This window comes from Homarus americanus, unplaced genomic scaffold (assembly GCF_018991925.1).
Source record: "Homarus americanus isolate GMGI-L3 unplaced genomic scaffold, GMGI_Hamer_2.0 scaffold12226, whole genome shotgun sequence".
Classification (NCBI taxonomy): Eukaryota; Metazoa; Arthropoda; class Malacostraca; order Decapoda; family Nephropidae; genus Homarus; species Homarus americanus.
The window spans coordinates 37501-64699 of record NW_024746346.1 but is presented as its reverse complement, the minus strand read 5'-3'; the positions used below and the strand labels follow the sequence as shown (position 1 = coordinate 64699).

Genomic DNA, 27199 nt, shown 5'->3' with positions numbered 1-27199 from the left:
TCCTAGAGGGAACATGCACTTAAATTTCCAGCTGCACATATCATCATCAGCAATGGTGACGTCGCATCAGTCTGGTAAACTGGGACAGAGAAGGACATGTGGCCGGGGGGCAACTGTGGTTTCAGCAAGTTTTCTTTAAGATTAATAACATTTACACTTTTTCTGATAAAACCGTTCAGCTGTTTTGTTTGTACTGGTGGCACACATCCACACATTGTCTTGATACAGTATTGGTTCACATAACAACATTCATTCTGCACTATGATGTAAAGAATTAAAGGGAACATTAAGTGCAGAGTCGTCTCAACAATATTATGTGAATTTGTAGCAGTCATCAGGTTGTTTAATTTGGATATTAGTAATTCCCTTTGTTTCTAAATAGACAAAAGAGATGTTCTTTGATTAGGGTTTAGAGGGTAGGTGTCTCAGGCGGTGTTTGGATAGTGTGACGTTAGGTTATTGACAGTCATAAAGTAATGGGATCAGTTACGATATAGTGAAGTTATGAGTATGAATGATGGTATAGATATTAGTGAAGTTTTGAGTTAAGCGGCTTATTAAAAGTAAGCGAAGCCATGAGTATTTTAAGTTAATGGGAGTTAGATGAAACTATTGATAACCACAGAGACATAGGCTATTGTGATGTCATGAGGAAAAGTTTCATAATTTATGTGTTCTTGAGAATTGACATGTCTTAGCCAAGCCACTGAAAGAGGTGAAATTGTGTGGAGAATTGACTACTTAGGTTATGTAAGTGATGGTGGAGGTAGAAAGAGGTAAGTTATCATACGTACTTTATTTGTTTTTCTCATGCTTTTATTTTCCCCTTAAGGCCTGAAAAGGATGTAAGAATATAAGAAAATCTATTATACAAAACGGGGAAAATATTCTTAGGTACGCTGTGTTGTTTTAATAAATAACTTCACCTGTCTAGGTATTAGCTAATTAACTAGACTCATCAGTAAAACTTATTGTTGTTTTTGTTAATAAGGAATAGTGGAATATAGTCTCTATAATATGACACCTAGCAGTATCATCATTATGTCTATATGGGTGAGAATGATATGAGTAACTGAGGGGTAAGGCTAAACCACTATGACACTGTATGCTGCCCACAGTGTTGTATAGTAATGAAGCTGTTATAGTGGTCAAGTAAATGGAAAATTATAGCAATAGAAAGCAATGGACGATTTCATTTTGATGGTAGTTTGAATGTTGAGGGACTTAAAGTGGTGTGTGATTGTAGGTTATCAAGGGGTCTGTATTGAGCAAGACTGACGCTGGGGGGAATAGAAGTTTTGAAGTAAAGTATTGAAGAGGAGAGGAGTTTAAACCCTTCAGTATGGGGATGCCACTTTTTATTTTTTATTTGGCTAACACCAGACACTTTATTCAGACCAGAGGAACCCCATACACAAGGGGTTAAGAGAGATTATACCATGAAGGTGTAATAAACAGTTCCAGTAAAAGGTCCTTAGAAATATACATGAACGGGAGTACCGGGTATATTGGGGTGGAGGTGAAGAGCATATAATTGTAGTGGTTGACTGACACAAAAGGTTTAACAGTAGACAGAGAGTTATGTAAGCAAGAGGTAGATAATCTAGGTTAGTGGTGATAATTAGGAATTATTAGCAAGGTTTCACGGCCTAGGAACGCGACATGGCAGGGATAACAAACTTTGTCCAGTGGGAAAAAAATTTTTGTCTGAAAGTTGAGAGTGAATAGGGACTGAAGTTTCATTGATGAAGTTTAGTTTGTAAAGTGAGTTATATGTGGAGCATTCAGGCAGTGATAGGGAGTTGTTTGACACTTTTGTGAAGTGGGATTTGGGGATGACTCATACACCACATCCCACTTGATATAGTTAAGCAAATAATATAAATGATGGATTGAGACGTGAATTGAAAGTAGACATTCATTATTCAAATAAGATGCGACTCATCAACATTTAATAACACAAGGCTGTAAATTACGTCAGTGATCTGTTGTACTATAAAAAAATAATTTGTTTCTGGGTCTGTGGTTGTAAGATACAGTGGCAAAAATTATTTGTAAAGGTAAGACATTTATTGATGTAATGTGCTTGGTCTGTTATGCATATTGAGACATTGTCTGTTTCTTCTTGAGTTGAAGTGAGATTTAAAAGAAGTGCTCCATGTTTGTTGTGATTGCTGTGCAGTTATAATAAGCATGTGCTGCAGTGTGCATTGGTGGATGTTGTTTGAGTTCATGACCTCAAAAGAAAATGTCTGATTAGGATAGTTTAATTGTTGTCTATTAAACTTCAGCAGACAGGATCTAAGGTGAAATCATTTATATAAGATAAAGGTGTGTTAAAATCTCCTTCGACAATGCCCTGTTATTCCTACGTCTCTTATGAGTGAACTGATCGAGTCTTCCTTCATAGTTATTGATTCCTTGCTTCTCAACCACATGTCTACATCACCCACTACCTCTCCCATCCCTCCCCTGACATTTCCACACCTCATAGTTCTTTATTCTCGGTATACTCTCCAGCTAACTTAATCCTGACACCTTTGTTTTAACTTTTAACCACCTGATGTCATCTTGTGTAATGTGTTCAAGCCTTTCACCTTCAGACAAGAGTTTTATTATGATGGCTGACCTTCCCCCACCAGTGGTCCGCACCCCTATGTGTAACCCAACTAGTGCGTGGATATTATCAGTCAATAAAAATGACAAATGACGATTGAAATGGAGGAGAAAAAAGATGAGGAGTAATTTTAGGGTAAACTGAAGAGAGACGAGGGATTTGATGGGGTAAGAACAGGACTGAAAATGGGATGATAGCCAAATGAGGAGGACACAATACATAATGGAGAAAGAGTCATATTTTTTCTAAAGGACGTGACAACAAGTCGGAAATCAACCAATACCCCGATTCCCATCAATTCCCCGACTACATTAAAGCGAACTGATGATCACAGAGGTAAACATAAACCAAATCGTAAAATTGCCACAAAAGCGATGGAAGTGACTAACATCATGGAGGTAGACTTGCACGAGGCTCCCACTACTACCACCATTAGATAAACGTACTTTACACCATAAGCTACTACCTCTCTATTTATTTCTCTATAATTTTTACTCTCAATGTTACTAATTCTGCTTATCTGATTTCTATCAAACAAATTTTATAGCAAAATATTTCACTATAGTTTATTTAATTGCTTTTATTCTGTAGAAGGTAGAACTAAGTCATGGGTATGGGTTAAATCATTCAGATGTTCTAATATTTCACAGTAGTAATTTAATGCATTGATATATTTAGATCAAGTCTGGGATAATGTGGATGATACTGTAGTGGGCTTTGTAGAGGGTTAATAATGATAATAATTACTTTGTAGCTTAATTGTTCTCTGAAGTTTAATTGTTCTTTGTGGTATTATTTTGTTCTTTGTGGTATTATTTTTCACTGCATGGCTTAACATATTAACTGGATCATTTATTACATGTTTGTTTTGCTTTGACTTTGTTGTGATATAATTTGTATTTATTTGTGGAACATTGGATGTTTTTTATTAAATTCTTATCAACTTTACCAACAACAAAAATAATATGTTTCAGATTTTCAGGACGATTTAAAGATGTTGATACTAATTTCTAGTTATTGTGGTTCATTTTTTTTTGTACCATAAAAATAATTAATTTTGAGACTTGTCACTTTACCGTAACATATATATTGTCAATCTCTCCAAGTAATTATTGATAAATATTTACTCTTTTTTTATTTTTATTGTAATTTATAAGTGAGAATTTAACCAAAGTTTAAGATGAAAGACAAAAGTTCTTATTAATGTTAAAATAATCTTGATAAAAGGAGAGGAATCAGATCATATTAATGGATTCAGAATCATTTATACTGTAACAAAAGCTTTTAATCTTGTTTTAAGTTCTTATAGCTCCTCGAGGCCCTTAGCTATAGACTTATTATTGACTTAGCCCACAAGACTCTTTCCCCACATTGGATCACATTATTGGCTGTTACTGTACTAGAAATATTAGTCATTGAACGGGAATATTTTTTTGTGTTTAGTATTATTTATTTATTAGTAGAAATAGTTTATAATTATCTACAGTCACTCAAAAAACTATCTATACAAAATTGTGTTGAAAAAATGTAATGCAATAGACGGAGGATTTTGACAACCCTACCGAGACAACAGGAGTCACAGTGTTCATTCTGGGACTCATCGATCACCCCAAGGACAGATAGTTTTTTGGGCGACTGTATGGTATTATATTTGTGTTTTCTTCCTGGGAGATATAATTTAGCTACTTTTGATATGTAGTGAACTAATGCCAGACAATTTTATTCAGCAGTGAGAGGACCCTGTACACAAAGGGTTAAAATTTACAACCCAAAATAGAGTGCTTGAAACATTGGCCCAGTTACCCAATAACAGTGATTAAAACTTAGGTAATAAATTCTCCACAACAGTGCTTCACACATGGACCATAAATATCTAATTCCAGTTTTTGTAAATATGCACGACAATGGGACTCATATCATTTTGGATTTTCTGTGTTGGTTTGGCGGAAAAAAAAGAAAAGATTGAAGAATTAAGTACTGGCAGAGATTGAGGAACTGGTAAATAAATTGTACAGTAGTTCCCTTGGTTTATGAGAGAAAAATAGAAATGGGGTAGTTGAATAGGTAGAAAGGAGAGTTGGTGGTAACTTGTGTGCCTCTCACTACCATGTTCTGGGTTCAGTCCCCGCCCACTGTATGAGAGTAATGTTATCCAGTGTGACATTACCAAACACTTCAAGATCTCTCTCCTGTACTGTATTAACTCTGGATAATAAAAGTCGTAATAAAGAACAGACCAACCACCAGAATGGCTAATAAGTTGATAAATCGTAGAAATGTTAAAATTAAGAAGGATATAGAGTACAGTTCATAAGTTTTGTAAGTTATTATAAGATAGCAATTTCAGTAATTTTGTTTTAGATAAATATTGTAACGTCTGTCTCGGCGTTTATACCGTATATGTATTTTGTTTTTGTTTTGAATCAAGTTGAAGCCTATTTTTTAATTGGCAGATAGAGACGATTCCCCTCACAAGCCTTATAGAGAGTTAACTCTATTCATGACCTTTCCAGAACTGTCCTAATGCCACGTGCAGCGACGATGAATACGTGTGTGCATTAAGGTTCCCGTGTATCCGCCGAGAGTGGCTGTGTGACGGAGACATGGATTGCCCTGCCGGAGACGACGAGAGTGCGGAGAACTGTATCCTGCCGTGTCCTGGAGATTCGTTCATGTGTGGCGACGAGACGTGCATCCACAAGAAGCTACTGTGTAATGGCTTCCCAGAGTGTGCCGATGAGTCTGATGAAGCTAATTGTGGTGGGTCCTTCTCTTTATTGTTTTATTATGTATTTATTTGTTCTTTGTTTTTATATAGTTATTATTTTTTTTGGTTATATGTTTATTTGTATATAGAGTTTTTAATAAACCTATCCATCATCATCATCACCACCTATGACCTTTATCTCTAGTTACTCATCTAGTGTTTTAATTTATCTTCCTATCTAGAGGTTTTATCCATCTTTTGGGTGTTTTCTTATCTCTCTCTCTCTCTCTCTCTCTGCTCCATTTTGTTATATACTCTACTCCTATTGGTCAGGATTGAAAGCACTTTACTGTCTCATTTCCTCACATTCACTGTTACTTGTCTCCATAGTCTTCCCCAGAAGCTTAGTTTTGTCTCTCTCCATTATGTTCATTGGGTTTTTGTTCCCTCTTATTCATCTTCTGTATTCTCTCCGTGATATGTATTTATTAGGTCATTCTTATATACTTCATACACTCGTCTTCAAGTCTTAACTCCTGTTTTTTTGGGGTCACGGTCTATTTATAGTATAGCTTCTTACCCCCTCTGTGGTTAATGCCTTATAAATTGGAGTACACTGTACTGTATTGTTTTCCCACCTCTTCCCACCTCCTCTTGTGCTTTACAATTTCTATTCTTGCAGTGTTTTCAATGTGTGGTTCAGTCCTATAAATTAAGTGGAGTTCAATAAGCTTATTAAGTTCTCAGTAAACCTAACTTGCAATCTTTTACTATTTCACAGCACCAACTTGTATTGAAGATGCTCAGTTTAATTGTGGCACCCATTGCATCCCCATGGAGTTGGTGTGTAATGGAAATGACGACTGTGGAAATAACGCTGACGAGCCCACCGATGGCACGTGCGGCAGGAACGAGTGTGAGGTCCATAATGGCGGCTGTACACAAACATGCGTTGATACTCGCGCTGGTCACTACTGCAAGTGTAAAAAAGGCTTCATGCTTGTGAATGGAACACAGTGTCAGGGTGAGTTGAGTTGGTTCATTGTGTGTGATTTTATTCTATGCTTAAGATCTCAATCAAAGCACCGCCTTCATATCTGAGGGTTGACGATCACAGTCCTTCATTTTAAAATTCCTCGGGCTGATTTTTACCAATCCTCTAAGGTTTTGTACCTCTCTGGGGACCCTCGACAAAAGTTTTAAGAGTGATAGTGTACATTATCGTGCCTCTATTTGTGGTCTTTAAATGGTTTTATATTAAAGAAAGGTAATACTGCAGTAAAATACACCTTTTACAGTCATAAGAGAGAGAGTGAATAAGAACGAATCCAGTGTGACTCTATCAAGCATCATAGGTGTTCTTGTTCTGCACTAACACTGGACAATAAAGTTCATAACAAGAAACAAAGAACAGATCAACTGCCTAAAAGTCTAGTAAACTGATGATTGGTGAAATGATAGATAAAGTTTGTGTGTTTGCTTGTGGACATAGATACCTTATAGTGTAATACAAAAAAATATGAGTTAAAATAATAATCCAGAGAAAAACCCAAAATACTTTAATGTAATAAAAAAAAACCCAAAATACTTTAATATAATCCAGAGAAAAACACAAAATACCTTAATATTTCTTCCATTCCAGACATTGATGAGTGTATGGAACCAGGCATCTGCTCTCAAGTGTGTGTCAACCTCAAGGGGAGTTACAAGTGTGAGTGTGTTGGGGGCTACGCTCGTGACCCACACAACCATCACCGGTGTAAAGCGATGGAAGGTCACGCCTCGCTCTTGTTTGCTCGCTATACAGACATACGGAAAATTTCGCTGGATCACAAAGAGGTCTGTTTATTAGTGCTGTGTGTGTTATCTGTGACAGAGCTTAGTGTAGATGTGACTCATAACATAGATGTGACTCTCAATTGTCATATTAAAAATTAGGAGTGGTTATGTATCTACAGCTTGATATAGAACATTACTTTCAAAATTCAAAGTGTCACAAATCTATGAACTGTGTCTGGTATCTACCTTCACACAGAAATACACTAATGTATCTGTAATGTATAGATTGTTCACTTATTCCTGTATGTTTTTTTACTTGGCCAGATTACAGCAATTGTGAATGAGACTCAGGGAGCCACAGCTCTCGACTTCGTGTTTAAGACTGGGATGATTTTCTGGACAGATGTGGTGGCAAAATGTATTTACAAGTAAGTCTGTATCTCATCAGAGTTTCTTTTACCTTATTATTTTGTGTATTATTTATGTTACAAAGGATTAATATATTCCTATGGGGCTGTTAATTTGTGTATTAATGAATAATATGTCATCATGCATGTCAATAGTCTGTATTACTAAATGATCATCTTTTCTATGCATTTATCCAGAGCTCCTATTGATGAAGGCAGCAAAATGGTGAAGGTGATTACCAATGATGTAACAACTGTAGATGGCCTGGCTGTTGACTGGCTCTATAACCACATTTACTGGACCAACACAGACACAGACACTATTGAGGTGAGTGTCTTCTTGTTATTGTGTGATGTTTATCTTGATTTCTGTTGATAGTGTGAGGATGTCCAGCAAGCAGTGTGTTGTATGAAGTGATGAAGGTAAACCAGATACTGTAGATATTTGGGGCCTTGTTGTGATGTGAGAGTACTGTAACAGAACACATCTGTTGCTACAGTAAGAATGAGTGAATGGTAGTGAATGGAAGTAGTGTGTTTAGTCCTGATTCTGACACCTCAGGCAGAGTGAAACTATGGGTTCACATTTTTCAAGCCATTTGCCTCTGTCTACCCAGCAGTAATGGTGAAGCCAGGTGTTAATCAATTAATGTATCAGGTTTTAAGGTAATAGTTGGCCAGTGTGTTTGGCAAGCTGACTGGTCTTGTTGAGTTGTTCCTTGATACTGGATCATGCAACTTATTAACTCAGAGTGTTGTTGTTGGCTTGGTAACAGCTTCCACACCATGAACATAATCACACCTTGGTGGCCCTAGTGCCAAGCATCTTCAACCATGACAAGCTACCATCATTATTTATATTGTACACTGATTTGGTAACATTCACTTCAACAACAGTTAATAACTCCTGTAATGTTTTTCCCAGGTGGCAGATTTCAACGGAGACATGAGAAAGACCCTCTTCCATCACAGTTTAGATGAGCCTCGTGCCATAGCGCTCTACCCTTCTGAGGGCTGGATGTTCTGGACAGACTGGGGACAGTTCCCCAAGATCGAGAGGGCTGGCATGGACGGTAAATTGAGGCAGGTACGTAAGTCAGGTGCAGTGCTGATCCTGTGCCTCCTTATATACAAAACACTCGATATACACTCGACTGCATGTATCCACACTACCCTTAATAGGTCAACAGGTTTAAGGGACTCACTCTCACTGCTTTAACTCCACAGGTCATCGTCTCCAAAGAGATTAAGTGGCCCAACGCTCTGAGCCTCGACCTGGTCCTTCGCAAGGTGTACTGGTCAGACTCTAAATCCAACACCATCTACTCTTGTGATTTTGACGGGTCTAACCGCAGGGTAAGAAACCTTTATTGTTTTGTATTTGTAGCTTCCTTGGGCATTGTTGATTAATGTTTACCCTGACTTTTAAAAGATTCCTCCACAACCTTATGTCAGTCAACCTGTAGAGCCATATCCTTCCTCTCTAAACTGTGGAACCCTTCATACATAAACAAGGGATCAGTAGCCCCATGTCACAAGTTAATAATACCCAAGACAAGACCTTCATACTTGTTTAACTGATCTTGTATGAATATTCCTCTCCATGTTACTTGTCCTTAAAGATGACGATAACGAGAAGATAAAGTATTGAATATTTCCCGATAATAATAATCAGTTCACACTATCCTGCTATAAGGAATATTATGTCTGGAAGATCCTCCTCCACACATCGTGGGATATTTTATTTATTGACTCTAATTTTCTGTGTTTATTAATGTAATGTTTTTCTCTGCTGGCAGGTCATACTTCACTCAACAGAATACTTGCCCCATCCATTCTCCATCACAGTGTTTGAGGACACAATGTACTGGACTGACTGGAGCAAGGAGAGCATTTTCCGGGCCAACAAATTCACCGGAGAACACGTTGAAGTTGTTACCGATTCTCATGCAGTAAGTTGATCTGTTGCCTGGCATTAATATTCCCCTGATGAATTATTGAAACCTCTATATAATGGACTAACTTCTTACATAGTCCATTAAAAAGAGGTCTCACTGTATGTAGATTTGCAATATTTACAAGAGATACTTCACTGCATTTTTCCTATGCATGAAAGTATTACAATTCTTAAGTTTTTTAATGTACGTTTTTTCGTGGTGAGAGCAACTGGAAACAGACAAAGATAAGAGTGTGTGTAGAATAGTGTGCGTGTGTGTGTCACCCTAATTACATTGTAGGAAAAGGGTGGCTGGTTCTCTCTCACACACACACATTGTCCTGTACTATATTTGCATCTCCCATCTTACAGAACCCGATGACTGTCCACGTTTACCACAGCTATAGGCAACCCAATGGCACCAACCACTGTACTCCTCTCAACGGTCTCTGCACCCACCTATGCCTGCCAGCACCACAGACAGGCCCTTCTGATGCAAAAATCACCTGCGCCTGTCCAGATGGTCTCCTGCTGATGCCTGACAGTTTGACGTGCGAGAGTGAGGGTGAGTGTTACCGAGATGTTATTAGGTTCTTGGGATAAGTCTTCTGTCGTATCTTATGTATTTTAGGTAATGTGCTTCGAGTCATCTTAAGTATAGACTCTGTGTGTTATGTTGAGAAGCATTGTTGTCGTTTATTTAATTACCCCGAATATATAATTTTAAGTTTATGAAATTACTGTAGTTTAGATTTCAGTTGATGCTTACTGTTAATTTGTTGTATGCAGTTTTTCTTGATTTGCTGTTTCAGTTTTGTTCACATTAAATATTGTTTACTAATTTTTGAGCCTAGTTTGAGTTTTTGTAAATTTTAATAAGAATGACATCATCTCGGTGGATTTGGAAGTGGAAGAAATGATATGATGTGTCTCTTGGTGCCCGACGACTGATGACTGTCAACCTTTCCCTAGTTCTAACATAATCTCCTTTTAATACAACCATTAATGCAGTAGTTTAGGCACTCTCACACTCTGTCATTACAACGAGCGGTACTTTTGTTTTGCTGATGACTGCAATGTACACGACACATTAGACTTATTTTTTAATACATGTTCTTATATGACAGACATGTGTTTGGGTTATTATACCTTTCATATACAGTATATGTATTGGACCTCACTGTATATGTGCCAGCTTAAACAAAATATCTGATGAGCCAGTGTGTAGTGATGCGTTGACAAATTGCTGTTAAGAAAGGCTGGGAAGCAGTGGGATTTGAATGCCATTTATTCTATTTTGTCTTATTTTTACTCCTCTTCATGTTGATGTGGAATTGATGACTGAGCAGAGAACCTTAAAGAAAATAGTAGATGAGAATAGTGCAGGAACAGTATAGTAAGGGAAGGGAAGGGAAGGGAAGGGCTAAAACAAGGTAGAGTAACACACACACACACACGTGGACTCTTTTCTTAAATTTTCATAAGCAGTTTCCAAAATGAATCCTTAACTTCCACGCTGATTCAATGTCAGTTTACTGCACCGTGCCGAATCCTCGAGAACACCATTGATTAATTCATCACTTCCTGGTCCATTGATTATGATGATTATGTTGATCCTTTTGTAATGTAGTATATGTTTTTCCCCTCCTACCAAGATGGCACCCAACCCTATTCAAGGGACTTCACCCAGGAACCTTCCCTGATTACCCATAGTGTTGCAGGTATTGTTTCTCAGCTGTCATCTTGTATTCAACCTTGTAGTTTTTGCCAGAGAGCCATTGTGTTTGCTGCAGCATGCCCCACTTTGCTTTGAATTCTTATGATTTTAATAGTATCAGTCCAGCTGTTCTTGAATCATTAGGAATCTTGAAGTTTTGCTTCTCTTTTTAACTTAATAGTTGATATGTTGAGCAGGTTGCAGAAGAGACCGACTGGAGAATGCTATAGTATTAGTGGTTCTCCTGTGGCTAGTAGTGTAGTGGACATAGTCATCTGGTTATGAGTGATGTAGATACTGACTGTAGGGTAAATATTTCCTCAGGGTGTAGCTGAGTACTTTGTTCCTTATCAAGGTTTGGGACTTTGTACTTTAGTGGAGATTAGAGAGATTTTACATCTTATTTAGTTATTATTTAAACGCGTTATGATTTTGAGGTTGACTTTGCTAATTTGTTTGTCATTGGTAAGGTAAGTAAACTGATTGTGTTTTTTGTCCATGAAGCTTCACCATTTAGAAATAAAAGCTTTACATGTAGAAGGATAAATAATATTTGTAGTACAGGTGAAGGTTCTTGTAGCAATAGTTTAATTGATTTGAATTAGCTTTGATTTACTTTTTAAAAACTAAACAAAAATGGATTGTTTGTACTGTACAAAATGTTTTTATATGGACACACGCTCCAAAACATATCTTTATGACTTTGTGTGAGACAATATGGCACAACAAATGAAAGATTTTAACACTACCGAGACACCAGAAATCGTGGTGTTTATTTTTAAATTCATCGGACCTCTCCATAAAGCTGCTTTTTGGCGTTGAGTGAAGTATCATATTAAATTTCTTGCATTTTAGGCAGGTCGTTGGTTACTTAGTCAGAGAAGAAAATGGGGTTACATTTTAATGCAATTGTTTGTTATCAGAGTTAATGACAGATATAAACCCCTGGAGGCCGGTGCACTGCAATGATCGTGCAGTTTCTTACATCTCTCGTCTTCCTCCAAATCGTATGTTGTTTATTAATTATTATCATAAGACAAACAACGTCACCGGGAATGATGGGATGTGTTACTTCTTGCTATAATGTACGTCCCTAAATATTTGTTCTGGTTTTAAATGGTATAGATATTTGTCTTAGAGCGACAGAACCGTACTGTATTGCGTAGATTATAAAGAATGTTTTGGTGGGAATAATATTAGGTACATAAAATTTTAATAACATAGCCTAGGGATGAATAACACACAGACTTGAAATGATATATTAGAGGAAGTGTAAACAATGTCATCCCTTGCTGCTGTTGTTATAGGAACGACTCGTCACTACAACACGGCATTTTCATCTATCACATTATTTCATCGACCAATTAGAGCCTCGAGTGGTCTCTGAACAACACTACAGCATGAAATATTCCCTTTATACATTATTTGACGTTTATGGTATTATTAGTATCACCTGATGGAGGCCACAAAGGGAGACTACAGTATTCATGCCACACAGGGTGCGTTCCCAGGAGGGTTAGGTAACTGTTCACAACGCACCCAACAATACCCTGGTGGAGGTGGGAGCGTCACACTGTAACCTAGTGCATCTCTTATCAGTTGCCAATAAGTATTATTTATATATTTACTTCGTTAAAAGAATACATTTATTCTTAATTTGGATAACGTGATATAAAAAATTGATCGATTCTTTATGACCTTGGCAGTTGAAAAACAAACAAATAAAACAAAATCAACACATTAATACACCTGTCGAGTCATTATAATAATAACTATGTGAGCTAAATAAATATCTATATTATGGTGATTAAGTGACAATACCCTTGTATTCTAAAATATTCATAGTTCTATTGATTAAACCTCAAAGAACATGTATACTCGTCAGAATAAATTCGACTATACAGAATTAAAGTATTAAACTCATTGTATAGTTAAGCTGTAAAGAATATTCTAGGTCTTGCTTCTTGGTTCTCTACTGGTGATGATATCTGACCTTGATGCCATGATGACATAACACCTCCTAGAGAGAGAGAGAGAGAGAGAGAGAGAATATTTGAATCACCTGAAGAATTTCCACCCTAGCACTAACCTCATCCTGCTCCCCTTCATAAATAGTGTTAAGGTGATTAATCTTTAAATAAGCTGAGGTAGAGATTATCTGAAAGATTATGAGAGACAAGGAGGAACTTTAGTAAGTTTTATGAGAGAGAAGGAGGAACTTTAGTTAGGTTTATGAGAGACAAGGAGGAACTTTAGTAAGGTAGTGGGTGTGTATACGTGCGAATTTCATGAATAAATACCAAGTGAACTATCTCGTTGATTTCCCCCGAGTCAATGGCGGCTTGTGATGGGGAGAGAGAAAGTGAGGTAGTGATTATAAGTAGATTTGCAGCGTATATCTTTAGTTTGGTCTCGGAGCAGTTTTGACGCCATTTTGACATCGTGTTTTTTCCTAAAATTACGAACCTTTTGAAAATCTCGGCCGAGGATGTTTTCTGAACTGTTTTCCTGTGATTGGCCAGTTATCAGGAGTTAGCTGTTTAATTATGTGATGTATTCAGTCATTGGCCAATCAGGAAGCTAGTATTATTAGTCCTTCCCATTGTGTGATGTATATATGTGATGTAATGAATCAACAGCCAATCAGGAAGCCAATATTATTCTCTCATCTCATTGTGTGAAATACATATGACGTAACAAATTATTGACCATTCAGGAAGCCAGTAAGGAATCATTGACCAATCAGGAAGTCAGTGTTGTTCTCTCCTTCCATTGTGTGATGCATACATATGACGTAACAAACCGGTAACCAATCAGGAGGCTCATATGTACTGGGCGCGTCCCCATGTAGGCCGGTTTGTACCACCAAGGAGGGACGCGCCTCTCTCATTCCTCTAAGCGTCATCCTAAGGTAAGGTCATTTATGCGTGCTGTGACGTATACAACATTTAGGTCCAATTTCTAACGTAACGATACGGAAACGGTAACGACTTTGAGGATATTTGACCTAATTACCTCTACTTGACCTAAATAACTCTTACTTGATCAAATTAACTCTACCTGGACTAATTAAAATTACCTGTTTTATGTATTTAATGACATAAGTAATGTGAAACGATTAGGTAAATTTTGTATATGTTATTGAAATGTATGAAATTTATTACTACAGTATATTTGTATAAATGTATTTTGGTGTTTTATATAAAATTAATTAATGTTTTCGGTGTTTTTTCGATAGTCTAGTGAAATATAGTTCTCAAAATATTTGGAAAATTTATCATATATGGTGATTTTTCTTCAAATTTTATTGAAATATATAGAATGTATTTATATATTGTGCGTCTGTTTAAGTGAGATATGAAAATCGTGAAGTTAAAATTCATTGGAATATAACAAGTTAATATTATTACAGTAAGTTAGTGATTCAATTAAACTTAAGATGGTTCAAGTTATGGTGATAGTTTAGCGGTTCAAATTTTGATAGACTATGAACCTTTGTACATTTTGAGGGTTCATTTCAAAGGTTCAAATCTGGTATTGTAGTGTTTGATAGAATCTGAATCTTTTTGTGTTAAAAGGTTCAGTTCAAAGGTTCAGAGTTGATCTTGTAATGTTTTTGGAACCGAACTTTTATGTTTGGGGGGGGGGGTTCATTTTGGTTCAGATTTGACATGACACTGATTTTTATTTTATTTTAATTTTTTTATGGAGTTCATAGATGCATTGTAAATAGAATAGTGAGTGTTGCATTGTACTCATAGGATTGACTTCGTACTCAAGGGGCTAATTCATCATAAGGGGCGAAATCATCACACTCAAGGGGTTAAAATCATCATACTCAAGGGGTTTAGGTATCATACTCAAGAAATTTATACCCAGCCAGCATTATTTAGCATAGAAACAGGAGATAAAGCAACCAGTGTCCCCCCTCTACCCACCCTCATCTCCTCCCCCTCATCCCCTCCCCCTCATCCCCTCCACCTATTATGCTCTCCTTGCTGTTGTGTTATCAGCCCACGAAGCATAATAATTAAATCCAGTAACACAAACACCGATTGATTTACATATTGGCCAGGTCCTTGTGGTGTGTTAGAGTGTGTTGGGTGTGTTTGTTTTGGGTGTTAGGGGTGTGTGTGTGTTGTGTAGGGTGTGTGTGGTGGTGTATGTATGTATATATGTATGTATATATGTACCGGTTTGTGTGTGTGGGGGGGGGGTCTGAATCTTAACTCAACAGACGGCCTTGGCACTGGATGGAATTCTTAAACAGCACCTCGTACGATTAAACCCAAAGTATTTCATAATGGCAGACAAACTGACGAGATACTTGACTCCCCCGTGAATACTGACACATAATGGTGGAAATTTTGTCTTAAGGCTTGACAGTCTCGTGAATACTGATACAAGTTAAGGGAAAAATTGACTCGCGTAATTTTGACGATCTTTTTTGCCATATGTGGGATTTTTGGTGTGTGTGTGTGTGTGTGTGTGTAGAGGAGGAAGGGGAGGATGACCGGCAAATGTAACAGCCACTAGCTAAGTGGCAAGTGCTGGAACGCTGGAAAGTTTTAAAAGGAGGCTGGATAGATTCATGGATGATAGAGTGTGGTAGTAACTCTCGACAAGAGCTGCCATGCACAGGCCAACCAGCCTATTTCAGACTCCTTATTTTCGTATGTTCTTAAAACATCTCATTGTAAGGGAGAAGTTGTCAGGCCAGAGGAAGAGCCACGTGACCCCACTACCAGCTGATCTGTGCCATCTCGTGTGCTGAATAGAGTAGAGAGGAGACAGGTTGGGAGAAGGTTAGAGAAAAAAGAGAAAGGGAAATGGAAGAGGAGGAGTTCCCAGGGCAAACGTCTCCCATCCCTCCCATATTAACTTCAGGAACTATCACACTTATAGACTTCCACTACCGTGTCTTGTAAGTATGAGTACAAGTAGTGTCCTTCAAGATGGCTGACGTGCTGTATTTACACAGGTGACGTCATAATTACCTTTTGTTTACCTATCTCGTCTCAGGTAGGAATTTGGCTCATTAATTAAAGGAACACCTGAAGAATTTCTACCCTGGTTTAGGTCTCATCCCCCCCACCACCTCCCCCCCCCCTCTCTCCTTTATTAATAGGAAAATAGATTAAATAATAGGTTGATTGGCAGGTAAATATCAGGTGATGATTGTGGTAGATAGGACACAGGTAATGAGAGTGATTGTGGTAGAGAAGTAGGAAGTTTATGGTGACGATTGTGGTAGGTAGTGCAGGCGATGGTGGTAGGCAGGTAGATGGATAGGTAGGTAGTGCAGGCGATGGTGGTAGGTAGATTGTGGTAGTAGGCAGGTAGTGGTAACACAACACGAGGAAAGACTACTAACTAGGAGGACGAGGCCATCTACCTCTCACTGCCCTCATACTAATGTTTCTTTTACACACACGCACACACACACACACACACACACACACACACACACACACGCACACACACACACACTTGTTTGTCATGTCCAACTTCCTCCTCTTCCCCTCCCTCCCTCCTCCCTCCCTCCCTCCCTCCCTCCTCCCCTTTCCTTCCCTCCCCTCCCTCCCCAGGATGAATAAGAGTCAGGTGGGTGAGGGAGGGAGTGAGCAGGTGAGGAGGGAGGGAGAGTTCTAGAAGAGAGAGGGATGCAGGTGGGTGGGTGGGTGGGTGGTGGTTATTGGGACGGTACATTGAAGGTGGGTCTGTTTATGTTAGGTCAGGTGGTGGTGACGCAACACCTGCCTCACCTCCGGGACTGTCAGCTGATCCTCCTCCTCCTCCTCCTCCTCCTCCTCCTCCTCCTCCTCCTCCTCCTCCTCCTCCTCCTCCTCCTCCTCCTCCTCCTCCTCCTCCTCCTCCTCCTCCTCCTCCTCCTCTCTCCTCCCTTCCTTTCCCTTTCTTCCTTCCTTCCTTCCTACTGAATTATCCTCCTTTTCCATTGTTTATCTTACTTTTCGCACACACACACACACACACACACACACACAGTGAGTCAAGCAATGTGCGTAAAAAACGACCTTGTATACATTGGCGCCAACTGTGTGTGTGTGTGTGTGTGTGCGCGCGCGCGCGCGACCTCCCTCCCATTCTTCGCCTTACTTCTCTCCTCCTCCTCTTCCCTCCTCTTCTCTACCTCCTCTCACATCTCCTCCTCCTCCTTCCCTTCTCCCACCAATTTATCTCGCCCCTTTACCCCTTTCCCCTACCCCTCCCTTCCTCCTCTCCTCTCCCTCCCATCATTCACCCCCCTTCCCCCAATAAAAGGTGTACTCTCACCCCCTAGAGAGAGTCACACCTGCTTCCTGTTGGTTAATTAGTGTTACCTGTGGGATTTCCCCCAGGTGTACAGAGATAATATTAATAAGTTGTAAAAGTAATCATAAGTAGAAGGTAGTTGAAGGAGGGAAGGAAGGAGGTTGAAGGAGGGAAGGAAGGAAGTTGAAGGAAGGAAGGAAGGAGGTTGAAGGAGGGAAGGAAGGAGGTTGAAAGAGGGAAGGAAGGAGGTTGAAGGAGGGAAGGAAGGAGGTTGAAGGAGGGAAGGAAGGAAGTTGAAGGAGGGAAGGAAGGAGGTTGAAGGAGGGAAGGAAGGAAGTTGAAGGAGGGAAGGAAGGAAGTTGAAGGAGGGAAGGAAGGAGGTTGAAGGAAGGAGGTTGAAGGAGGGAAGGAAGGAGGTTGAAGGAGGGAAGGAAGGAGGTTGAAGGAGGGAAGGAAGGAGGTTGAAGGAGGGAAGGAAGGAAGTTGAAGGAAGGAGGGAATCGTAAGTTGAATTTCTCTCTTAACTCGTTATATGTGACGTGTTCAACTGACTTACTGAAGCTACGATACAAAGATAGATTTTCAAAGGTTCGTAAGTTAAAAATTTCACCTTGTCTGTTGATATGATAAGGTGTTAAACTCATTCACTTACAATTACGATAAAAATGGAGTCTCAGAGGATCGTAAGTTTAATTTTTCACTTAACTCGAGAAGTGAGGACGAGTCTGGCGGATACCCTCAAGCTACGACACAAAAATTGAATCTTAAAAGTTCTTAAGACAATTATTTACCCGTTACTGTACACGTAAGATCACATTGAACTTACGATGCAAATATGGTGACTAAAATAACATTGGAATTACACTGAAACTCTACCGGAAATTGATACTGTCTCAAACTGGCGTCTAATATGTCCTGAGACTCGACTATAAGGTGTAACTTGAGAATTTTGGAGGATAAGAAGCCATGAGTCATGTTGTGTGTGTCCCCATGTACTGTACATCGCGTACCTGGAGTGTTTATTTACTTGATATTTATACCTGGGCTGTTATATATATATATATATATATATATATATATATATATATATATATATATATATATATATATATATATATATATATATATATATATACACGGAGTTAATGTTAACTCGTATCTATCTATCTATCTTGGTGTTGGTGCATCAGTTGTGAGCCAAAATGTAAACAAACAGCTGCCAGTTGGTGTTGTGTCGCCTCCCGTCTGCTGGCTGGGCACACACCTCCCCCTCACCTCCCCCCCTCTCCCTCACCCTCAACATACAAGGCACTCTGGCACTTACGGCATCAGGCAATAAGAGTCAATTTCCGGGTGTTAACTGACCCAGCATCCTAATTCCCGCTCCCAGTTACCTCTGCAGGTGACAGTGGCTTCTCCCTGATTTCCCACACCAATTCACTCGTTATTTTCCTATTTTATAAAGACTCCTGAGAATCGTGAATTAATTATAAGTTTGGTTAGGTTGGGTTTTTTAAATGTGATGGAAGTATTGGAATGGAGGAGGTAGTGGTGGGTGAGGGTGTACCGTGTGTTGGGGTCGCCTGGCAACGGGTAGCGCCTCGCCTCGCCTTATTGGTATCAGAGGCAGTCAGCGACCAAGAAAATTAACCCTCGGGCAACAACAGGAAGTCTGCCCTAAACCTCGCGCTTCCCTCTATTAGATCAGGACGTAGAATAAAAAGCAAAATACAGATATACGTAAGCCTAGAATCGCTGAGTAGAATTATAGGATGTAAGCGAGCGTTAATTAGTCAGGAAGATTATAGTCAAACCAGGTGGAGGCTCAGCGGCTAGCTCATCCGGAGAGATAATCCTCTAATTGTGTATTAAAACAAACTATTTCTTAATTGAATTAGAGTAAATTTGTAAGTTTATCCTCAAGAGAAAACATCGCAGAAAGAGGAATTCAAAGAGACAGACGAGTGTAACCTTGGGTGCTCAGGGGGACCAGCTCTTGTGGGCCTGATAATGAGCGAGTCACCCCTGTTGTCATGATCGCCCCCCCCCTCCAGTCACCCTGCAGCTTCGAGTTTTCTCAGCCACTCAGTCGTGTGTTGGACATCGGAGGGAGAGGTTATACCGATCAAGTGGCTGCAGTACTTTAGCGTGTACGGATTATATTTGTCACTATTAGCGTGTGTCAGCGTTGGTAGTTGTAGTTAAATTCGTGGCGTGGAAAAGTACAGCGTGGAGAGAATGACACTACAGGAGTTTGGTGAGTTTGACTTTATTTATTAGTTGACATATGATCATTTTCCCTTCCAGAACGATATTTGTTTTTATATATTTCACGTAATTCTTAATTTTAATTCATATCTCAGAACGACACATAAATTAAAACATCTAAAAGTAATAATATTTTTTCTCTTACAAAAGATTAGAAGCAAACTTGCCGTGAAAGTTTGTTGAAGGCATAATTTTGGCGAGGCTTTAAAGTTTAGTTTGGCCTAAAATAAATTCATTTACTAATATTTTGATACTTTGGCCTTTCTGGTGGTTTTTATTATGATTATTTTGGTGTTATTGATTAAATATTTTTTGAGGGGTTTAATAGACGATGCAGGTGAATATAATTAATTGTGCAGGTAAAAGGAAACGAAATTGGTGTACATATGTGATTATTTTATCTTAATATATAAAAGGTATAATTAATCCTACCTGCAGGTCATGTTTAGGTTAGGTTATGGTTAGATTAGGATATTTTAGGTTATATTAGGTTAGGTTAGGTGATATTAGATTAGGTTTTGTGAGGTCAGAATTCCCACAATGCTCGTTTAATGTCCCAAATTAACTACCAGTTGAGTTCCGTAAAGGCACAAGTCATAATAATTCACCTTGAGCCCTTGTGTTGTGGCGACGGAGCTCTTAAGTGATTTCAATTCATTCCTGTTTTCTGAGTCACTTACCTCAGTCAGTACAAGGATCGTAAGTTTTTTTTTCTCACTTAACTGATACCGTAAGGACGTTCATACTAGCTGTCGTAAGGTAGAAACGTGGGGTTAATTCTCAAATGGTCGTAGTTTAACTAATTCTTGACTTACGATACAAATAAATTTTAAAAAATTCCTCGTAATTCTCAAATGTTTTTTCGTCTAAATTTCCCTCTTAAGCTACGATATCAAGTTTCTCTGAGGCTCTCAAGTTATAGGTTAGGTTAGGGGGAAATATTTATCTTAAGAGCTCTGTGACTTCATCTCCCCACCCCCAGTAGGGTATTAATAGTACGTAAACTGGGGTGTGTGTGTGTGTGTGTGTGTGTGTGTGTGTGTGTGTGTGTGTGTGTGTGTGTGTGTGTTACGAATGCTGGCGGAAGTGTAGTGTGTATGTGGTGTAATAGGATGGTGGTAGTGGGTGATTGTGGTAGGATGGTAGGATGGTGGTGATTGTGGTGTAGGAAGAATTGAAAAATATGTAACTGTGTGTGTGTGTGTGTGTGTGCGTGCGTGCGTGCGTGCGTGTGTGCGTGCGTGTGCGTGTGTGTGTGTAATTAGTTCTTGTATAAATGTGTATTTCCTCCCCATTTACCTCCCCACCTTACGTCCCCTTCCCTCCCCACCCCAATTTTATCTCCCCACCTCCTTCCCATCTCGTTCTTCATTCTTTCCCTCTCCCCACCTAACGTGTTCTCCTCTTCATCTCCCCATCTATCGTATTCTCCCCCTAACCTCCCCATCTCCACACAAAAGCACTGGCCACACAATACGGACGTTTTTAATTCCACACAATAGATACAATCATGTACACAGTTGTCACCCCCTCCAGCACCCCCCACCACCCCTACCCCCCAGCACACACCTACCCCCCTACCACACCTACCCCCTCCACCACCACTAGTCCCAACGTTACCACAGCTGACCCACACTACCACCACTACCACCACCACCACTACAACCATCAACACTAGACCAAGAAGAGACAAGACAATTAATCCACCTAATCCATCTAATATAAGTCACTTTACACAACGACACGATTAAGGATCATAAAAAAAACCCTAAGTTAAGGTTTTTCCCATAACTGGACAGGTGAGGCGGTATTTACCTGAAGGTTACGAGAAATACAGGTAATGCGTAGAAGATCTTACCACTGAGAATACATTAATTACCTTTTTTACCTGTAATTAGCGATAAAAATACCTTAAGATAAAAAACAGGTAACAATTTGGGTTTTACTGAGATTATCATTTTAACTTTATGTTGATTTTATCTTAAGTGAAAAACGACCGAGAACCGACTGGGAGAAAAAACATGACGTCACCACTTGCGTCATTACCGGATGTTAGGTCATCACAGGTGTGTCAAGAGCAACGAGCAGCTTCCTATAAACACGCTCACGGTGATGCTGTGTACACCGTCTGACATGTACACATATACAGGCACGTGCGAAATACATACATAAATGTAAACATGACGAAAGATGAAAGCAGTTCGTGCATGACACACACACACACACACACACACACACACACATACCAAAAACAATGTTGAATTTATACCAGAAAAATACACACTGAATTTATACTGCAAAATACATAGTGTAAAATACGTGTTGAATTTATATGCACAAGTATTGGTTCTCTGTTATTTGAATATTTAGTTGGTCGTAAAGATCGATCGGGAATGACCATATACTGCCCAAAGTGGGAATATTTCCTCCTTTGGCCGAGTTGGAATGGTATAGGAATATTTGGAATGGTGTTATGTAGTGGGTTGTGTGAGGGTAAATGTAGGTTGGATTTGGAATACAATGATGATGATAATAACAATAATAATAATTTTCAGATTTATTATAATTTCGTATCTAACCTAAAACCTAACCTAACCTAACCTTTATGCAAATTTACTTTCTTGTGCTTTTTTAATTTCTTGGTCATACGGGTTCAGTGTTTGTATTATAGAAGCAACGCCAGCTCAAGTGGAAGGGTTAGCTAACGTCCGTCTGTCGTATATCCCCCACAAACATGCAATTGCTTAGCTGAAGTGAATGTCAGGCGATGCAAGCATGGCTCAAGTGAACGCCAGGCGATGCAAGGTGGTAGTGGTGTGGTATTAGTGTGTCGCTGGAGGGCAAAAAGACGTGCTAGTCACCGCAACCAAGGTCATTTTTTCCATGATGGCTGGAATCTCTCTCTCTCTCTCTCTCTCTCTCTCTCTCTCTCTCTCTCTCTCTCTCTCTCTCTCTCTCTCTCTCTCTCTCTCTCTCTGACCAAGTAGAGAGATATTGGGGGGTGTCTGTTGGAGTAGGAAGAGTGTGTGTGTGCGTGCGCGTGTAGGTGTAGAAGTGTGTATGTAAACGCCCTTGTGAGAGAGAGAGAGAGAGAGAGAGAGAGAGAGAGAGAGAGAGAGAATTGAAGGAGGAAGTAGATAATATTACTAATAACCTAACCTAACCACAGCCAGCCTCTACCCCACCGCCACAACAACCTCTCCCCACTTCCTTGTTATTGCCTCCCAGCTGTCCACAGACGGGTGGGGGAGGGAGGGAGACTTAGGTGTAGCCGTTTCCGTACGTTCGTCAAGTCTTTTACGTCCGTGTGGGAGTTGTCCGTGCGATAACTTAAACAAACGTCCGTGAATTTTACCCATATTTGGCCTATAGATACGTCACAAGGATATCTAGGACGAGTCGGTAGTGTTTTTGACCGCTTCGACTTTGTTTTTGGCAGCTCCGACTTTGTTTTTGGCAGCCCCGACTTTGTTTTTGGCAGCCTCGACTTTGTTTTTGACCGCTTCGACTTTGTTTTTGGCAGCTTCGACTTTGTTTTGACCGCTTCGACTTTGTTTTGACAGCTTCGACTTTGTTTTTGGCAGCCTCGACTTTGTTTTGACCGCTTCGACTTTGTTTTTGGCAGCCTCGACTTTGTTTTTGGCAGCCTCGACTTTGTTTTTGGCAGCCTCGACTTTGTTTTTGACCGCTTCGACTTTGTTTTTGGCAGCCTCGACTTTGTTTTTGACCGCTTCGACTTTGTTTTTGGCAGCTTCGACTTTGTTTTGACCGCTTCGACTTTGTTTTGACAGCTTCGACTTTGTTTTTGGCAGCCTCGACTTTGTTTTGACCGCTTCGACTTTGTTTTTGGCAGCCTCGACTTTGTTTTTGGCAGCCTCGACTTTGTTTTTGGCAGCCTCGACTTTGTTTTTGACCGCTTCGACTTTGTTTTTGGCAGCCTCGACTTTGTTTTTGGCGCGAGACGGGGGATAGTTGTTGTCCTTTGATACCAACCTTGTTTAGGACGTCTTTGAGAATCCAGAGTAAATTTTAAAAGAAATAGAAAGTTTTTTCCCGATAACAAGGTATAATAACACACGTAAGGGTTATTTTTAGGTACGGCAAGAAGCTGTTGAACTAAAATGGCGTCAGAATCACACCCAGACTCTACCGTAACTCGACCCGTTCAATGATCTAGTCAGTTCCGGGAAATGGTGAACCGCGAGAGCTTTTAAGAATCCGGTTCCTGGGTTGGAGGTAATGGGTGGGGGAGATGGGGTGTTGTGGTGCTGGACAGGGGGGAGAGGATGCTGGGGTGATGGATAGGGAACAGGGAAGAGGTGATGCTGGACAGGGGGAGTGGAAAGAGGATGATGGACAGGGGATAGGGGAGAAAAGATGGGGAGGATGAAGTGTGAAGAAGTATTGGTACCTTCACAAATTACTGACTAGGGGGAGTAATTTATTTTGTTATTGTCTCCCCCAGAAAGAGGAAGTCGTTTTCTTCACCATCTCCTACTTTCTTCCTCTCCTCCTCCTCCTTTCTTCCCCCTCCTTTCCTCCTCTTGCTCTTTTCTTCCTTTCCACCTCCTTCTTTCATCTCATTCTTCGTCTCTCTCTCACAGCCTCAGTTAACCACCACTTGGCAGCAATACACCGTGGTTTAGTACCCTCATTCTGTCTTCTACTGTATATATTTACCCCAAAGATCCCGACCACTGAACACCACTCAGCACCTGCCAAGTTATATTGATCCGTTCAGTTGGTCTGTTTTTATACTAGTTAGGTTAGGTTAGGTCAGATATCAAGGTCAGAGGTTGTTAATGAAGGTCACCCCCCCCCCCTCCTCTACCACCCTTACCCCCTCCCCCCCTATGTTTGGAAGCATTCATGTTTATTTACCGAATACTATCAAATTTATACACGTGAATGGGGTCCCTAGGTCGACCATACTGAGATTTTGACAATTATCTTACTAATTGGTGTTTAATTGTATTTTTTAGGGTTTTACGAGGGTCGAAAATCAGAGAGAGAGAGGGGGGGGGGTGGGGGTCATACAGTGCTTCAGGTCTCCCGCGGTGTCACCTCTTCACGTGCCAAGAAAGCCCAAGAAAATAAAGTCCTACTTAACTAGACCAAATATGTCTAAGGGTTGAAATACTGTAAAAATCTTAAGTGTACAGTATATTTAATTATAGAGGAGTTGTGTGTATTAATTAGTGATTATATACGATTATTATTATTATTATTATTATTATTATTATTATTATTATTATCATCGTCATCGTATTCTTGTTGTGTTTTAAGATAATAGTGAATAGCATTTTTAGGTAAAGTCTCGAGTTATATTTTAATTTATTAGATCGTAAGGAAGAAGTCATACCTACACTATTAAATTAATAATTAAAAACAGTCATATGTGATGCTCGGAATAATTAATTTTGTTGTGTACTCTGTAAAAACTAGCAATTAGTCCGAGCTCATAAGAATTTTTTGGGGTAAACTGGGATAAAACGGGGCAGGGGAGGGGGGGGGGGGCGAGCCTTGTTGTTGGCCAAGAAAAATGCTGGAAAGAATATTTGATAGCTGGAACATCAAACATTATTCTTGGTTAGACGGAGTATTAATGAAATATTTCAGCAAAACTCAAGGTAGAAAAAATATTGTTAATTACACAAAGGAAACGAAGAGTAATGTTTAAATGTTGGTGTTGGCTACTCGAGGCTTTTGAGGAATTTATTAGCTATTAAGAAAACACTGGGGTGTGGGGGGGCAGACGGGATATTAATAAAATGCTTTGGCAACCTTTCAAGAAAATCAAATATGGCTGGTGGCTAGACTGAGTATTATTGAAATATTTTGGCAAAACTCCAAGAGGAACAGACTGTAAATCGCTTCAGTAAAATAAACACTGGGAAACATTTAACGTATTATAGTTTAGTCTCGGTATTAGTAAAATATTTATTATAAACTCATGAGAAGAAAATATTACTGCTCGGTTGATAATGGTTTATAAGTTATTTTGGCAAAACTTAAAAAAATCGATTATTAATTAACGAAATATTATACCTAAACGTATTAGACAAAATTGAAAGACAAACCAGGAAAAAGCTTAATATTGTCCAAACTTACAGAAGATATATATTTACTAGAGCAAAACAGAGACAAACAAAGGCAGGGGGAAGTAGACGTCACGGCTTGGCGAGACTAGTGAAAGATCTTGGCAAACTAACACAGAAAACACGATCATTAACATTAAAAGGATAAATATTCCAATTGAGATTTAAACACCGCAATACTACATTAAAAAAAAAAGGATTTAATCATACGTGGCAACTCTCAACAATGACTGATTCAGGAGGTGTCACATTTATAAAATCACGTAGGCCTACATCATATTTCCCCTAAACTTACGATAAAAAAAAGATAAAGTAATATATAACTCTATTATCTACTTACGTTACTGGGTGTGACAAGATCTGGAGGTGTGTATTCAGGCTTCAGGTCCCGGGTGTAAGGGTTCAAGGGGTTCAGAGTTGGCGTGTGTGTGTGTGTGTGTGTGTGTGTGTGTGTGTGTGTGTGTGTGTGTGTGTGTGTGTGTGTGTGTGTGTGTGAGAGAGAGAGAGTGAGTGACCTTTCTCTTTGTCTCTCGTCCTCATTCTTACCTCAAACCCTTTCTACTCTCTCAATCTCCTCACCACTGTCTCTCTGTCTCTTGTTATGTCTTCTCTCACCACTATCTCTCTCCCTCTTACACCATAATCTCTCAACTGTCTCTTATCTCACGAGTCTCACACACTATCTCTTGCCCAGCCCTCGTAAATTCTCTGACAGTGTGTGTGTGTGTGTGTGTGTGTGTGTGGGTGGGGGGGGGCAATTAGGGTATAAACCACTATGTTATCGTAATATCCTGCGACCAATCGTTATCTGATGCGTCATAGAGCCGTGTTATCATTGGTCGGTTATCAGCTGTGGTGGTTGTGTAGGCGACGTGTGTGTATAGATTGTGATGTGAGCTGTGTAAATGTACCCCCACATACATACATACATACAGACATACATACATACATACATACATACATACATACTGTACATACACACATACACGTAATAACTTCGGTTATGATTTAGGTTTCATCTCTCTCTCTCTCTCTCTCTTCTTCCTGTTATCTCTCTTCCCCTTTATCTCTTCCTCTTTTGAGTTGCTTCGTGTGTCCGTTCTTCTCCCCTTTTCCCCCCCTGTCTCTATCTCCATTTTTATCTTGTTTTTTTGTTATTCTTATCATTCGGTGTAGCTTTGAGGTTAACTGTACTCTCTCTCTCTCTCTCTCTCTCTCTCTCCTGCTTCGACTGGCACTATAGGGGTGACGGAAAAGTGCCAAGCGTTATAGACAGTGATAGACAGGAAGACAGTGACGGGATGGGATGAGGAAAGTACCTAGTTGTGAGTGACAGTGACTGGCGTTAGGAGTGCCAACGTTAGACACCCTGGCGTTATAGTGCCAGGCGTCAGAGA

The 27199-nt window shown here is 39.6% G+C and overlaps 1 protein-coding gene across 1 annotated transcript in view; it reads left to right on the top strand.

Moving 5' to 3' along the window:
- LOC121879209 (low-density lipoprotein receptor-like) overlaps nt 1–27199 on the top strand; it is a 103485-nt gene that overhangs the window by 58299 nt on the left and 17987 nt on the right. Inside the window, 9 exon segments of the mRNA XM_042385804.1 lie at nt 5131–5377; nt 6106–6348; nt 6967–7163; nt 7428–7531; nt 7709–7838; nt 8436–8597; nt 8738–8866; nt 9310–9462; nt 9819–10011. Of these exon segments, the coding sequence (XP_042241738.1) occupies nt 5131–5377; nt 6106–6348; nt 6967–7163; nt 7428–7531; nt 7709–7838; nt 8436–8597; nt 8738–8866; nt 9310–9462; nt 9819–10011 (1558 nt within the window).